A 14,080-nucleotide genomic window follows, 5' to 3' on the forward strand; every position below is an offset into this window, starting at 1 on the left:
GGTAAGGATTGGACTCAGGGATCTGGGCATACAAGGCATATTCTTCAGCCCTTTGGGGTATCAAAAAAATCAATATCTTAAATTAAAAAATTTAAAAACGGAATCAGTATCTGATCTCTGATCTATAATGGGTAAAATGGATCCCATTTCCAACTTAGATAATTCTTTTCTAAAGCAGTGATGCTCAAGTGTGGGACTCAGTCAACATGGAGACTTGCGGCCCTGGGAACTTTAGAAATTCGGACTGTCTGGACCCACCTCTATCTACTGAATCACAGCCCTGGGGTGGGTCCCAGTGATCAATGTTCTATCAATGCCCCCAAGTTAAAGAACCACTATGCTAAAGAGCTACAAAACTAGGTACAATAATTTCTTGGATACTGATCCCCAGCTGAGATCTCTGGGCAGTCTCGGGATGGGGCACGCCAGTGCCTCCCCACCAAAGCCCTGGCAGCCTCACTCATGCCCCATAGCCTCTTCCACACCTTGGGACTGACAGAGCAGACAGGTAGCAACAGAGAAGTTGATTAGGGAACAGATGTATTACTGGGGCTGGAGCAATAGTACAGCGGGTAGGGTGTTTGCTATGCATGTGGCTAGCCCAGGTCCCACGAGTCTGCCAGGAGTGACTGCTAAGTGCAGAACCAAGAGTAAGCCATGAGTACCACCAGGTGTGGCCCTACAGCAAACAAGCAAAACAACAGATGAATTAAATAAAATAGAAAATACGTTTTACTCTGATTTTTAATTATTTATTTTGAGGCCATAATATAATTGGCTATGCTCAGGGATTACTCTTGGTTCTGTACTCATGGATCACTGTGGGTGGGGCTTGGGAGACCATATGTGATGCTGTTTATTGATCCCAGGTTAGCTTATATAAGGCAAGCGCATTACCCATTTAACTTTCTCTCTAGCTCCTACTTTAATTTTTAATTTAATTTTTATTTATTTTGGGTGTTTGGGCCACATCCAGCAATGATCAGGGGTTACTCCTGCCTGGCTCTAACTCAGGAATTACTCCTGGCAGTGCTTCAAGCACTGTGTGGGATGCCAGGGATCAAACCCAGGTTGGCCACATGCACGGCAAGTGTCTGACTCACTGTACTCCTACTCTAATTTTTTAAAAGCAACATTCAGTTACCATTAACAATGAGCCCAATTATACACTATTTTTTTCTCATTACATTTGTTTACTAAACAGGTTAATAAACAGGTTACAGATTTTCTATAGATATTAGAGCTATTCTGATGTGGCCGGGGTTATAATACAGCACACAGGGTGCTTGTCTTACCTATAGCTGACCTGAGTTCAATCCCTACCATCCCACATGGTTCCCTGAGCCATAGAATGATGCCTCAGAGCAGAGCTAGGAGTAAGCCCTAAGCACTTTCAGGAGTGGCCCCCAAACCAAAATAATAGAAATAAATAAATAAAGCTAATTTGAAGATATGTGTCATATATTTGCTAATAAATTATAATTACTGAGTACTATTAAAATAAATGTATTTGTTATTTATTAATAAAAACATATGTGTATTATTAGTATGCACAGTTTAGGATATGAGTCTGTTTGGCTTCCCCACACACAGGCCATAGGAGTCCCGAGAAACAAGCTGTGATCCCTGAGCTAGTGTCTAACATAGGCTCAGGAAAAATTTCCAAGTTTTTCAACAGCTAAGCAACATATTCTTCTCCCCCATATAATAACACTGATATTTGGACATAATTCTTGTACAATCACAAGCCATTCCTTAATATGATTATAACATCTCTCTGGATGTTACTGCAAACCAGGGTCTTATCTTCCTAAGATGGGAAAGCTAAAGTACAGCCTCAATTCTTAAGTCATTTCTTAAGTCCCCTCTGGCCTTTTGATTCTGCTGCGCTACACTCTTTCAACGATTTCCCACTGGTCTGCATTCTCAGCTCCTGAATCTCAGAAAGAAGGAAACTTTGCTCGTACGAGGGTAAAAGTACAGCCCTGAATTGGCCGGCAAGCACACGAGAGACAAGGAGTTGGGATCCACCAGATCTGCAGAAATATCTCGGCAGGTTAGGTAAGCAGCAAAGACATCAATGAACCACAAGCCCACACTTACCCTCAGACTCTGATTCTTCTTCATCTTCTTCTTCCTCCTCCTCATTGGTTTCATCCTCACTCTCTTCTTCTTTGGCAATTTTCTGCCGAGCACTCTTAAACACCGACTGCAGGACAATGGAGTCTTCATAGATCTACAGAGGTCAGGTGTATCTGTTAATAACTGCCAGCTAGGTGCAATCACAGTGTGCTTCTTCCCTTCCTCATGCTATACAGATTTAACTTTACATGCATTTTAGTGGAAGCAACAACATTAGCTTTAATAACTATAGGAGAACCCAAAAAGAAAACCCCAGGCTAGAGAATCAATATACATCCTTACAGAAAATGTAGACTCAGTTGAAATAATTTTCAAATAAGTATGTGCATTGCACTTGGGAGAGAAAAGTTTATTTACATAAGATACACTTTCATTTTCTTCTGCAACAAAAAGAGTCTCTAAAAAATCCCCACATTTTGGGGCTGGAATGATAGTACAGCGGGTAGGGTGTTTGCCTTGCACGCAGACGACCCGGATTCGATTCCCAGCATCCTATATGGTCCCCTGAGCACTGCAAGGGGTGATTCCTGAGTACAGAGCTAGGAATAACCCCTGTGCATCGCCAGGTGTGACCCAAAAAGCAAAAAAAAAAAAAAAAAAAAAAATCCCCACATTTCTGGGCCAGAGTGACAGAATAGCAGGGAAGGCACTTGCCTTGAATGTAGTGGACCTACGTTCAATACCCGATTTCCCATATGGTTCCTCAAGCACTGCCAGGATTGATTCCTGAGTGCAGAACCTAAGCATCACTAGGTGAGGCCCAAAACCAACAAAAAAAATTAAAACATCAACCCCACATTTCTTATTTTAATTGTTTTTTTCAAATACAGTTGCAATACTGTAATAAAAAAATTTCTTTAAAAGCCATTTCTGCTAAGAAAAATAATGGCTATCCTTTATTACAGAGTTAGTTTATTAGTTCCATTCAATATTCAGCCAACCAATACTTTATTTTTAGTGTGTGCACATACTTGAGCACACACAGCTCTGTATAGGTGTTGAGAAAGAAAGTTCAAAAATAGTCGTTTTCCTCAAAAAGAAAAAAAATTAAAATTGGAAGCATCATATGATCCAGCAATTCCACTTATGGATATAAAACCAAAAAGATTCAAAAGAAGGATATTGGAGCTAGAGAGACAGTACAGAGAGTAAGGTGCTTGCCTTGCATGTGGCTGACCCGAGTTTGATCCCCGGAACCCTATATGGTCCCCCAGCACTGCCAGGACGGAACCCTGAGCACAGAGCCAGGAGGAAGCCCTGAGAATTAGCCGGGTGTGGCCCAACAAGCTCCCCTCCACTGCCCAAAAAGCTGTTGAGATTTTTCGCACATTCATGCTCTTAGCAGCATTGTTCACCACAGCCAGGAAGTGGGGTGACTCCAAGTGTCAGAACATATTACAAGCATGTAATGACAATTAATTTCGTTTTCAACAGGAATAGGATCCTGTTAACATGCACAGATAAACCTTGAGGACAGTGTAAAATAGTTAAGACAGTCACAAGAAGACAAATCCCATATGCTTCATTTACACAGGCATATCTAAGATAGTCAAATTTATAGAAAGAAAAAGTAAGGAAGGTGGTTGGTTACTCAGGCCTGGTGGGAGGCCATGGCAGTTTCTCTAAAGATCGGTTGTCTGACAATATGTGACATGACAGACCTATGTACTTGAAACTGGCAAAGATGATCAGATTTACATGGCTCCCAAAATTAATAAGGAGGGGAAAAACATGCCATGCTCCCTAGGAACATATCCTCACAGGAGTGGGGACAGGAGAGATGGCTCAAAGGATTAAAGCACAAGCTTTGCATGCAGCAGCCCTAGGCTTAATCTCTGGCACTGAAAGATCCTCCAGTACCAGACTGGCCCCAAAACTGAAAGAAGGAAAGAAGGAAGGGAGGGAGTGGGCAACTTGTTTACACCAATGAATACAGAACAAATGGTATGGGAGAGAAGCCTTGAAAGAGGGCCACTGGAATCAAATATGCCAACTATATTAAAATTGAGCCCAGTATTAAAGTTAAGGAAGATTCCATCAGGAATCGTGAAAGGAGAAGGGCTTTTGAGGACAGGGGGCAAGAAGAGAAAAAAGGTGCATCAGGGATTGTGCTAATGTCCTGGTTCCTGGACTGGGCTACACAGGTGTCATAATTGTGATGATACAAAAGTATACAAGGCCTCTCTGCTTTCCTTCTTTTTCCTTTATTTGTAGGTTTGGTGGCATTTGGATAATGCCCAGTGGTGCTCATAGGCTATCCAGGTTGATGCACAGGGGTCAGCAGTGCCTGGGGGACCATGTGGCACTGTAATTAAACCTGGACGAAAGTATTTGATTCAGCCTGCTTTACTTCTTTCAACCACATACATCTGGGGAACCAGGAACCAGTCTGATAAGACTATAAATTGTTTAGGTTGAAAGACTGCAAAAGATGAAGCTAAAGGGTTAGGGTGAGAGCATTAACAAGTGACCTATGAAGATTAAATTCATTCTAGAATTTAACAATGCACATGAAAGCTCGAGGTTTGGCGAGCAGTAGGTAGGCAGAATAGGAAAGTACTTAGAGAAAGATAAGCTTTCATTAGGCCAAGCGCAAATCTTTTTAGTCCCCTCTATGAGATAGCTAATGAAATGTCCATGATGGGCTGGATAAATCCAAGAGTGCAATTATCACTTCATTTCAGGTGTTAGACAATGAATACAGGCAGACAGGAAGGCGATGAGATCATAAAGAGACTGGGGCTCTATCTTAGTGAGAGTCAACCAAATCTTTGCAGACACCATTAATGGTCAGACTCAAAAGAACTCTATTGTAGACCACTGCATGTATTTTGGTTTTTATTCTTAAATTTTTGGAAGTGTGTCTAGACCCACTGTTTTTGCATCTCAGGGTGTCCACCTTCTCCCATTTAGTGAGAGGAATTAACATGCATGTAAAATGTGCAAAATCAGGATGGATGCTGAAGGTCTCCAAGAGTAGACCAACACTGGTTGGAAGACATGCTGACCTCTCCTTGTTCTTTCTTCCTCATGAGTCTGAGTGCAATAGGCTAGAGATACAGCTCAGGTTAAGGACGTTCTGATAAAAGGTGAGTGGAACTAAATTACAATCAAGTGAAGGTGCCTCCTTCCCACTCATTGTTTTAAAGCTTCAATGTTACTTACATACTATGTCAACCACCAAGGACAGAGAAGGGGAATAAAAAAAAAAACCTGCAACTGGCCTGATAAAACTTTTTAGGCAATTATGGGGCAAGTGATACTCTCTTCTACATTTTTTTGTTTTGTTTTAAATCATAATAGTTTCAACTCCTTATGCAAGGTTATAATCAGAAAAGCAAAGATAATATAATCAAATGTAAGTATTTATAAGAGCAAAATTTGTCCCTTTAGCCAACAAATATGCAGTAAGTGATTTACTTGAATTCCTCCTCTGATTAGAAACCCAGTCTTTATATTTAGGAACTAGCAGAGTCAAGATACAAGGGAACAGACATTAACTGAAAAATATCACAGCCTCAATTTACTTAGCAGGTTGCAAGGAACACGGGTTTTAGTTTTTTTCATTTTTCTTCTGCCAATATAGCAGCATGAAGAAAATAAAATGTTGGGCCAAAGAGATAGTACAGTGGGTTGTGTGCTTGTCTTGTACATGGCCAATCTGGGGTTCAATCTCAAGCAGCCCTCCAGAGTCATCCCTGAGTGTAGAGCCAGGAGTAACCCAAGCATCACTGGGTGTGGCCAAAAAAATAAAAACCCAACAAAACAAATAATAAAAGGGGGAAAAAAAGTTTTACTTAGAAGATCATAAGCACATTTAAGGTTACTATTTTTTTTTCTTTATGACAAATAAAGACAGACCTGGGATCCCTCCAAGTTGAATGTCTGGGCATTGTGACAGAGGAGCATGACATCTTTCTCCAGGTCACCCAAGCTCCGGTACTTGTGATTACGGATTCTTTCCTAATGGAAATTTTGGACAAAAGAGAAGAAAGATGAGGGAACAAAAATGCAATGATCACTTTTCAGTTAACAAATCCTGATTTCCCTTTTGTCTTTCCAGCCTCCGCACAGCCCTCGGGGCACTGCATGAGGGCAGGGGGTGCTATCTGCAGAAACCACTCTTCCACTGACATTCCTTCTCGGGAGGAGGAGGAAAGAGCAGATGATGGAAGAGTCTGAAACTTCCTCACTCAAATGCACTGTAATATGAGCTCACAGAATAAAAATGAACTGATACAGGGGGCTGGAGCAATAGCACAGCGGGTAGGGCATTTGCCTTGCACGTGGCCGACCTGGGTTCGATTCCCAGCATCCCATATGGTCCCCTGAGCACCGCCAGGGGTGATTCCTGAGTGCAGAGCCAGGAGTAACCCCTGTGCATCGCCGGGTGTGACCCAAAAAGCAAAAAAAAAAAAAACCAAAAAAAAAAAAAACCAAGATGAACTGATACAGATGTATAGGCACAGGAATAACCAAGTTGACGCTGGGTCCCAGAAGGGATGTCAGTGGTGGACAGACAGGAAGCCACTTGCTACTACCAAGTGACAATTAGAATCAATCTGCACACCCTTAGTCACTGAAAAAGTAAAAAACTCTTGGGGCCAGCAAGATAGTACAACCAGTAGGGTGTTTGCCTCCTATGCCCTGACTCAGCTTTGATCCCCCGTATTCCCCCAAAACCCACCTGAGCACAGAGCCTGGAGTAAATCCTGAGCACCACCCTGTGTGGCCCCCAAACTAAACAAACAAAAACCCCAAAGAAAGAAACAAACAATATAAATAAATCCCTTACCTTTATTTTTTTGAAGTCCACTGGCTTCCTGATTAATTCATAATATTCTGGTAATTCTTTCCTTGAAGGTAACTGAATGAAGACTTCACTGAGCTGTCGCCCCGAACTGCAGGTGAGGAAAACAAACAGAAACATAACAGACCACGTGTGACTGAGGACAGGCTTGTTTCCGTTCAGAACATTTCACCAAGGAATTCCATTGCACCCGCCACTTCTAGACGCAGTGCCACTTATGTCAAGGAAAACCCTACAACCCTCCTAGAAAAATAAGTTTCCACCGCTGTCACACATATGACGTGGATGCCCAGTGTGACTCCGAGTCAACCTCTCTTCATTTTGACAGAACTATTTAAAATATCCTAGTCACCTACAAGTTCAATTTTAAAAATAATAGAATTGATCAAATGAAAACAGACTGTATGCCCCAAATCCTTTGTCACCAAATGCATTTTGAGAAAAGAGTATTTTTGAATATATGCTGGAAATTTAAATCAAGTGCTTTTTGTATGTACATAATGACTATTAATCTTTTTGGTCTCATTCCTTTCATCATATATACCTATAGACCATGAACATACCTTTATTATTTACCAAAGGTATGCCACTCCCACCCCCCCAAATGCTTCATCTTACTGTGTGTGTCTGTGTGTGTCTGTGTGTGTGGTAATTTGGCAAGAAAGAAAAAAGACCTATTTAAGGTTGAATGCTTTATGTTTCTGAGCTGAATGATGTGCCCTTCCCCCAATTCACAGTAGCACTACTTGAAAGCAGATTTAATAGCAATTTTGATAGCTGAGAATTTTGCATTTTTCAAAAACAAGCGATGAGTAATGTAAGCTTCTAAGATCACAATATTTGAAGCAGACGTGGTTAAAGGAACAAAGGTAATCATAATTTGGGTTTTAGCTCCTAGTATCTGATTTGGCCACCCCAGATCAATAACAGCTCGTGATGCATGGTATAGTCATTTTTCACACACACACACACACACACACACACACACACACACACACACACACACACAATCTTGTTTCCCTTCTGATGCCATTTCTTCTTCCTTTGTGAAGCCAGAAGTATTTTTAAAAAATGCCCATAAATCAGTGACATGTAAATTTTAGAAGGTGATTCTAGGAGTATGCAAGAATGCTAGAAGCAGCAGTAAAAAATGAGTGACAATATGCTGTTTTAATCCATAGTCCCAGTTGTATAATTAAAAAATAATCATAATGACAGTTATCATAAAAAGGCATGCGCAGTAACTCAAATGGTTGCCTAGCAACCAGTGGGGAAAATGCTGAAGTGCAAAGGGGGCTGCATAAATTAACTGAAAATTCTCTCTCGAAGGGATGGGCGAGTTTTTCTGTTATACTGGGTCACTGTTTTATTTTTTAATGCATATATGGGTCTCATGAATACCAAAATCAGGGGCGATTATAAGTAGCATAAGAAGACTGCAGTTTAGTAAGAGATTGAATTTTTAGATTATTGTGGCAAGAGCCAAGATGTTCTTTTGCCCTCATTGCTAACTCCCCCCACCACTGCAGTTTGAGGAATGCATTTGTACCTCCATAAATTATACCACAGAGCCGATGACAAAAAAAAAAAAACCCTGTTATTTACTATCACCTTCAATCTGGGGCCACAATTTCTGGTCTATTCTTTTTCTTCTGTTCTGGGGATTATATATGCAAACATTTTACCCATTTGAAAAAATACCTGAAGGTCAACGAGAGAAATTTATGTTCATTTCTCAGTCTGTGTCAGTGACTTCTTTTTCAATTAGCATTCCTTATAATCAGTAGCAATCCCCAAGTCAGACCTTTTTGCAATCTGGGAATTAACATCCGACCCTCGGTGACATCTTCATGGTGTCATTTTCCACACTGCCAACAGATGGTGTCACTTTTCTATGGATGGGTTACCAGCTCTATACACCTGGGATGGACACACGCTTAACTCCAACTGTGCTACCGATATGATTATAAATTTTCACCCTGAGCTGTGGTGAAGCTCTTTCTGACAGGGTGCAAAATGGCTCAAACAACCCCGGCCTGAATCTCTGTAAGGATGCAGGAACTCACCCTATCAGGAGACCCCCAAGGAAAGGAGAGCAGAATGCTCTGAGACTCACGGTCAGTACCAGAAAATGAAACAAGGGATGGTGATTCAAAAAGGAAGGCTCACTGGGTGAATGCTCCCTATCCAGCTTCCTCTTCTCTCCTGCCCAAAGGTGGGGCAGGGGGATGGAGGAGTGGCTGGCAGCTATCTAAGCAAGTCTTGTGGCTCTATTATCATCCACATATCTATCTGGCTTTTCAAGCCTCCTCTGCAAACTGAGTTTGTACAGCTGCTCTGACTCTCATCAGAACTCTCTCCTATGTACCCACTTCATATCCTGATGTGCACGCTCCCTCTCCTCATGTGAACGTCTTTATAACAATCTCCTAATCTCCAGGTCTATCTAACCCACCTGGTAGGTGAGCTGGTCCTTCTGGGGCTGGAAGAATCTCTCCCCCAAACCCTTCTTCAAATATGACATTATCCTCCTGATCAAGGATCCATAGCCCATGAAAATAAGGAGAAATTTTCAGTACCAAACTGACCCTCAACAAGCCTTGCTCTTCAAGCCCGTGTTCTCCCGTGAATACATTATTTCACTTGCTTGTCTTGAGGCTTGACTATTTTCCCCCTAGAGAAACCTGTGTTCTCTCTCAAACGTACTTCTTCTCTCTCCCCTGCTACCTTTCCAAACAAGTTTCAGTAGAACTGCCCCCCCTACTCCCAACAACAACAACACACTAGCCCTCAACACATCACTGCTCTGAACATCATTCTTTTTTTTTTTTTAAATTTTTTATTGAGTCACCATGTGGAAAGTTACAAAGTTTTCAGGTTTAAATCTCAGTTATACAATGCTCGAATACCCATCCCTTCACCAGTGCTCATATTCCACCACCAAGAATCCCAGTATAGCTCCACCCCACCCCCTCCCACCCCAAACCCCCCCACGCCCCTAGCCCCCCCACCCTAAGCCCCCCCCCCGCCTGTGTAACTAATAAATTTCACTTTACTTTCACTTTGATTGCATACAATATTTCAACAAAACTCACTATTATTTGAACATCATTCTTTTTGTTTTTGTTTTGGGTCATTACACCTGATTGTGCTCAGGACTTACTCCTCGCTCTGCACTGAGGGATCACTCCTGGTGGGATTTGGGATGCTGGGGATGGAACCCCGGTTGGTTGGGTTGGTTGCATGCAAGGCAAATGCACTCACCTGCTGTACTATTGTTCTGGCCCCACAGTACTTAATTATCTTATGTGGATTACTTTTTTGCTCCTTCACATAGGGTGGGAATGTCATAAGCAAGCATGAATGTAGAATGTAAATCACCTTATCAGAATGCTTCTGATGCTAGCTTAGGGAGGAAACACCAGGTCCTGGGGGACATCCAGCTTTAATATAACCTAGAAAATGTACTCAGGTAGTAAGATCATTTGCTAATGGAGAACTATAGTAGCTTATTTTTTTCTAAAGGCTTTCCTATTTGTTTATTTAAGGAGAAAAAAGAAGATTTTAATTCTTGGCACTTCTTTCTGAAACTTAAACTAAAAAAAAAAAAAGAAAGAATGAAAAAGGCTTTTCAATATATCTTTTCAAATGCTTATTTTTCCAGTGCTGAATTTTGTTTGTTTGTTAAGTATAGAACAATGAATTAATTGTATGTGGTTTTCAGAAGGTGTTCTGTTTCCATTCAAATGCTTATGTTATTCTCCAAGTATTTTCCAGGACATCATTTTCCACAATTCAAGGCTTTGTTTGGTATAAACTGTTACCTAGAACTGTACCTACTGCTTCTCCAAAGGATAACAGCTCCCTTCCTCAAGAAACAAAAATCAGGGGCAAATTCCACTCCTGATCTGTGATGCCTTTCATAGAAAGATCTAGTACAGGGTAATAACTTGAAGAACTTGACCCTGATAAGATCAAGAGGGATGGGGTGGGTATCACTTAAGGGCACTTAAGTGTACCAGAAGGAACCCAGTGCACCTAGGGTCTACACCTAGAAAGGGCATACACCTAGTTTACGGGTACTGATGGGCAAGTACATTTCTTTTGTAAAGAGGGACAAGTCATGGTTGTGTGACAGATGAAAAAGCCTCTGTTCTACCACTGTGTAAATGATGGTCTGCAATTCTACATACACACACGCACACACTTAAGGTATACCTTGCTTTGAGTTCTAATTTTTCTTACGTTACCTACACAAACCAAATGGCAATACTTTCTACAAATGCGCGCACACACACACACACAAAAATACACACAATTAGTCTGAGTTAGCACAAAAAGAAAAAAGTACCATTAGATTAATGCACAATAAATTAAACAATATTAGGAGACTAAAAGTCTAGCTCTGCTCCATTATAACAGTACCAAGACTTGATCACTAGTCCTGAATATAATTACACTCTAGTGGCATTTTATTTATTTATTTATTATTTATTTTTTACTTTTTGGGTCACACCCAGCGATGCTCAGGGGTTCCTCCTGACTCTGCACTCAGGAATCACTCCTGCAAGTGCTCAGGGGACCATATGGGATGGCAGGGATCGAACCTGGGTGAGCCGCATGCAGCCCTACTTGCTGCACTATCACTCCTAGGCCCTGGTGTAGTTATACTTTTGGCAATCCACTCTAGGTTGAAATATGGGTACAAAGAGATAAAGATATTCATCATAGCATCACTTAAGGATAACTAAACAATCTAAAGCAGAGGAAATATGTAACAACTCTAGCAAGGCCAAATCATGGAATGCTAAAGAGTTGAACACTGTATTTTTATATTAGGCACCTTAAAAAATGAAAAAAGGGGTTGGAGGAGACAACTGAAAAGACTGAAGCACATGCACTGTACGCAGAAAGCCTGGGTTGGGTTCCTGGCTCCACACGGTTCTCTGAGCACTGCTGGAAGATACCCCCCAAAACCAGGCACTGAGCGGGAAGTGGGGCCCTAGAACCACTGAGTATGACCCAAAGATGGGGGCAGGGGCCCTAAAACCAAACCAAACATGACAAAAAAATAGTGTTATGACTTCAATTAAAAAAAACGAAGATAAAAGGATATTAAATTGCAAATGCAATACAACCTCAGTGAGGATTTGGAGAAGGCAGAAACTAAGAATCAGACAGAAGGAATTATACCAGACAGAAATAAACATCAATGATAATGTACTCTTATTCAACAAGATGAAGATTTACAATCTAATGTAATTTGGAATCATACTATTATCCATAAATAAAGGAGGATACGAACATTTTTATTGGGTTACCTTCTTTGAAAACATGCTGTAAGTAAGAATTTAATCTGACTTTTCCCCAGAAAAATGTCTCCGAACCATATGGCCAACTTTTATTTATATCACCATAAATAGCACATTTCCCAATTGGCACCTTTTAACTCTGCCATATAAAGTCAAATAAATACATAAATAGAACAGAATAATATAAAAAATATCTCATCATTTTCTTAAGGAAATATATTCATACTCATCAGAATTGATTAAGTTAAAGTTCGGATTTCTATCTTCAGAATTTGTTCATTGAGCTTGGTATTACAAATCAGAGATGCTCATCAGAATATGGGGGTACCACTTGTTTATTTCAACTAGCATTCTGAGATGTTTCAGAGGATTTTCCACCTACCACTTGACTTTTTAGAACTTTCAAAGTTGGGGGGCTGGAGTGATCCCCAGTACCTCATATGTATTCCCCAGGTCCTGCCAGGTCCTGCCTGGGTGCAAAGCCAAGGAGCAAGCCAGGTATGGTCCCCAAACAAACAAAAAAAGTACTATCCTGGTTTCATTTTTTCCTGTTTTTTTTGGGCCACACGCTGTGGGTGCGTAAGGACTGTTCCTGATTCTGTGCTCAAAAATAAACTCTGGGGGAGCTCAGGGTACCACATCTGGTGCTGGAGATTTGAAAAGGAATAAGTAAGCCAATTGCAAGACAGGCACCTTAGCCACTGTACTACCTCTTCAGACCCTTCTCTCTTTTTCCTACGTGGAGTAGACTGGGGACAGCAGGTCTCCAGAGAGGATTCTGTCCCACTGCAATTGCTGAAACATCTGTTTCAAGCACTGCGACAGATGATCATAGCCTTATCTGAGTCCTTAAGCTTGATTCAAAGCATGCCTCCATTTTTGTTTCCTTTGCTTTTGGGCTATACCCAGCTGTGTTCAAGGCTTACACGCCTGACCAGACTCAGAGACAATATGTGGTGCAGGGGATCAAACTGAGTAAGCTGTATGCAGAGTAAGGGCCCTACTTATATACTATCACTCTGGCCCAGAACACCTCTTTCAAAGCACAAGGACCCACCCTCCCTTCCAGGCAATATTTCATCCTTCTACAATGTGAAAGCAAAAATATCACAACAATTTGGCATGAATTACCTCAAATCAAAAGCACAAAGCTTGGGTTAGAGAGACAGTATAGCAGGTAAAGGCACTTGCCTTGCATGGGGATGACCAAGGTTCAATTCCTAGAACTGAATATGGTCCACAGAGCACTGACCAGGGAGTGAGCACAGAGCCAAATGTAAACCCCAAGCACAGCCAGGTGTGGTTCAATGCCCCCCCCCCCAAAAAAAAAGCATTTCATTTTGTTTTATTTTGTAGGCAAACAAAACTACACCTTCTCTACCTGGGCTGCAATAAGGCCTGACTGTCATTTCGTCTAAGAGGTGGGCTGATACTACCACCGAGTATGTCCTTCTTAGTAAATATGTAAGGACGATGTAGAAAATGTGATTTTAAAGGAATGAGGCAGGTTCTCAGCAGAGAATATATAAGGAGATATATATGCCCCAAAGCACTACCATCTACCAGAGCATGCCAATTTTTTTTTTATTGAATCACCATGAGATACAGTTACAAAGCTTTTATGTTTGAGTTTCAGTCATACAATGTTTGACCACCCATCCCTCCACCAGTGCACATTTTCCACCACCAATGTCCCCAGTATTCCCCTCCCCCTCTCAACCCTTGCCCTGCCTCTATGGCAGACAATTTCCCCTATACTCACTCTCTACTTTTGGGCATTATGGCTTGCAGTACGAATACTGAGAGGCCATCATGT

General features: G+C 41.3%; 1 protein-coding gene across 7 annotated transcripts in view; it reads right to left on the bottom strand.

Annotated features, from left to right (window-relative positions):
- Positions 1 to 14,080, bottom strand: part of SMARCA2 (SWI/SNF related, matrix associated, actin dependent regulator of chromatin, subfamily a, member 2) — a 204,379-nt gene that overhangs the window by 11,617 nt on the left and 178,682 nt on the right. For all 7 annotated transcript variants that reach the window (XM_055124192.1, XM_055124193.1, XM_055124194.1 and 4 more), the window contains 3 exons: positions 6,938 to 7,043; positions 6,004 to 6,105; positions 2,104 to 2,236 (listed from right to left, as the gene is read on the bottom strand). In XM_055124192.1, the coding sequence (XP_054980167.1) occupies positions 2,104 to 2,236; positions 6,004 to 6,105; positions 6,938 to 7,043 (341 nt within the window). The remainder of the gene's footprint in view (positions 1 to 2,103; positions 2,237 to 6,003; positions 6,106 to 6,937; positions 7,044 to 14,080) is intronic.

The sequence above is a fragment of the Sorex araneus genome, chromosome 1, assembly GCF_027595985.1.
Source record: "Sorex araneus isolate mSorAra2 chromosome 1, mSorAra2.pri, whole genome shotgun sequence".
NCBI lineage: Eukaryota > Metazoa > Chordata > Mammalia > Eulipotyphla > Soricidae > Sorex > Sorex araneus.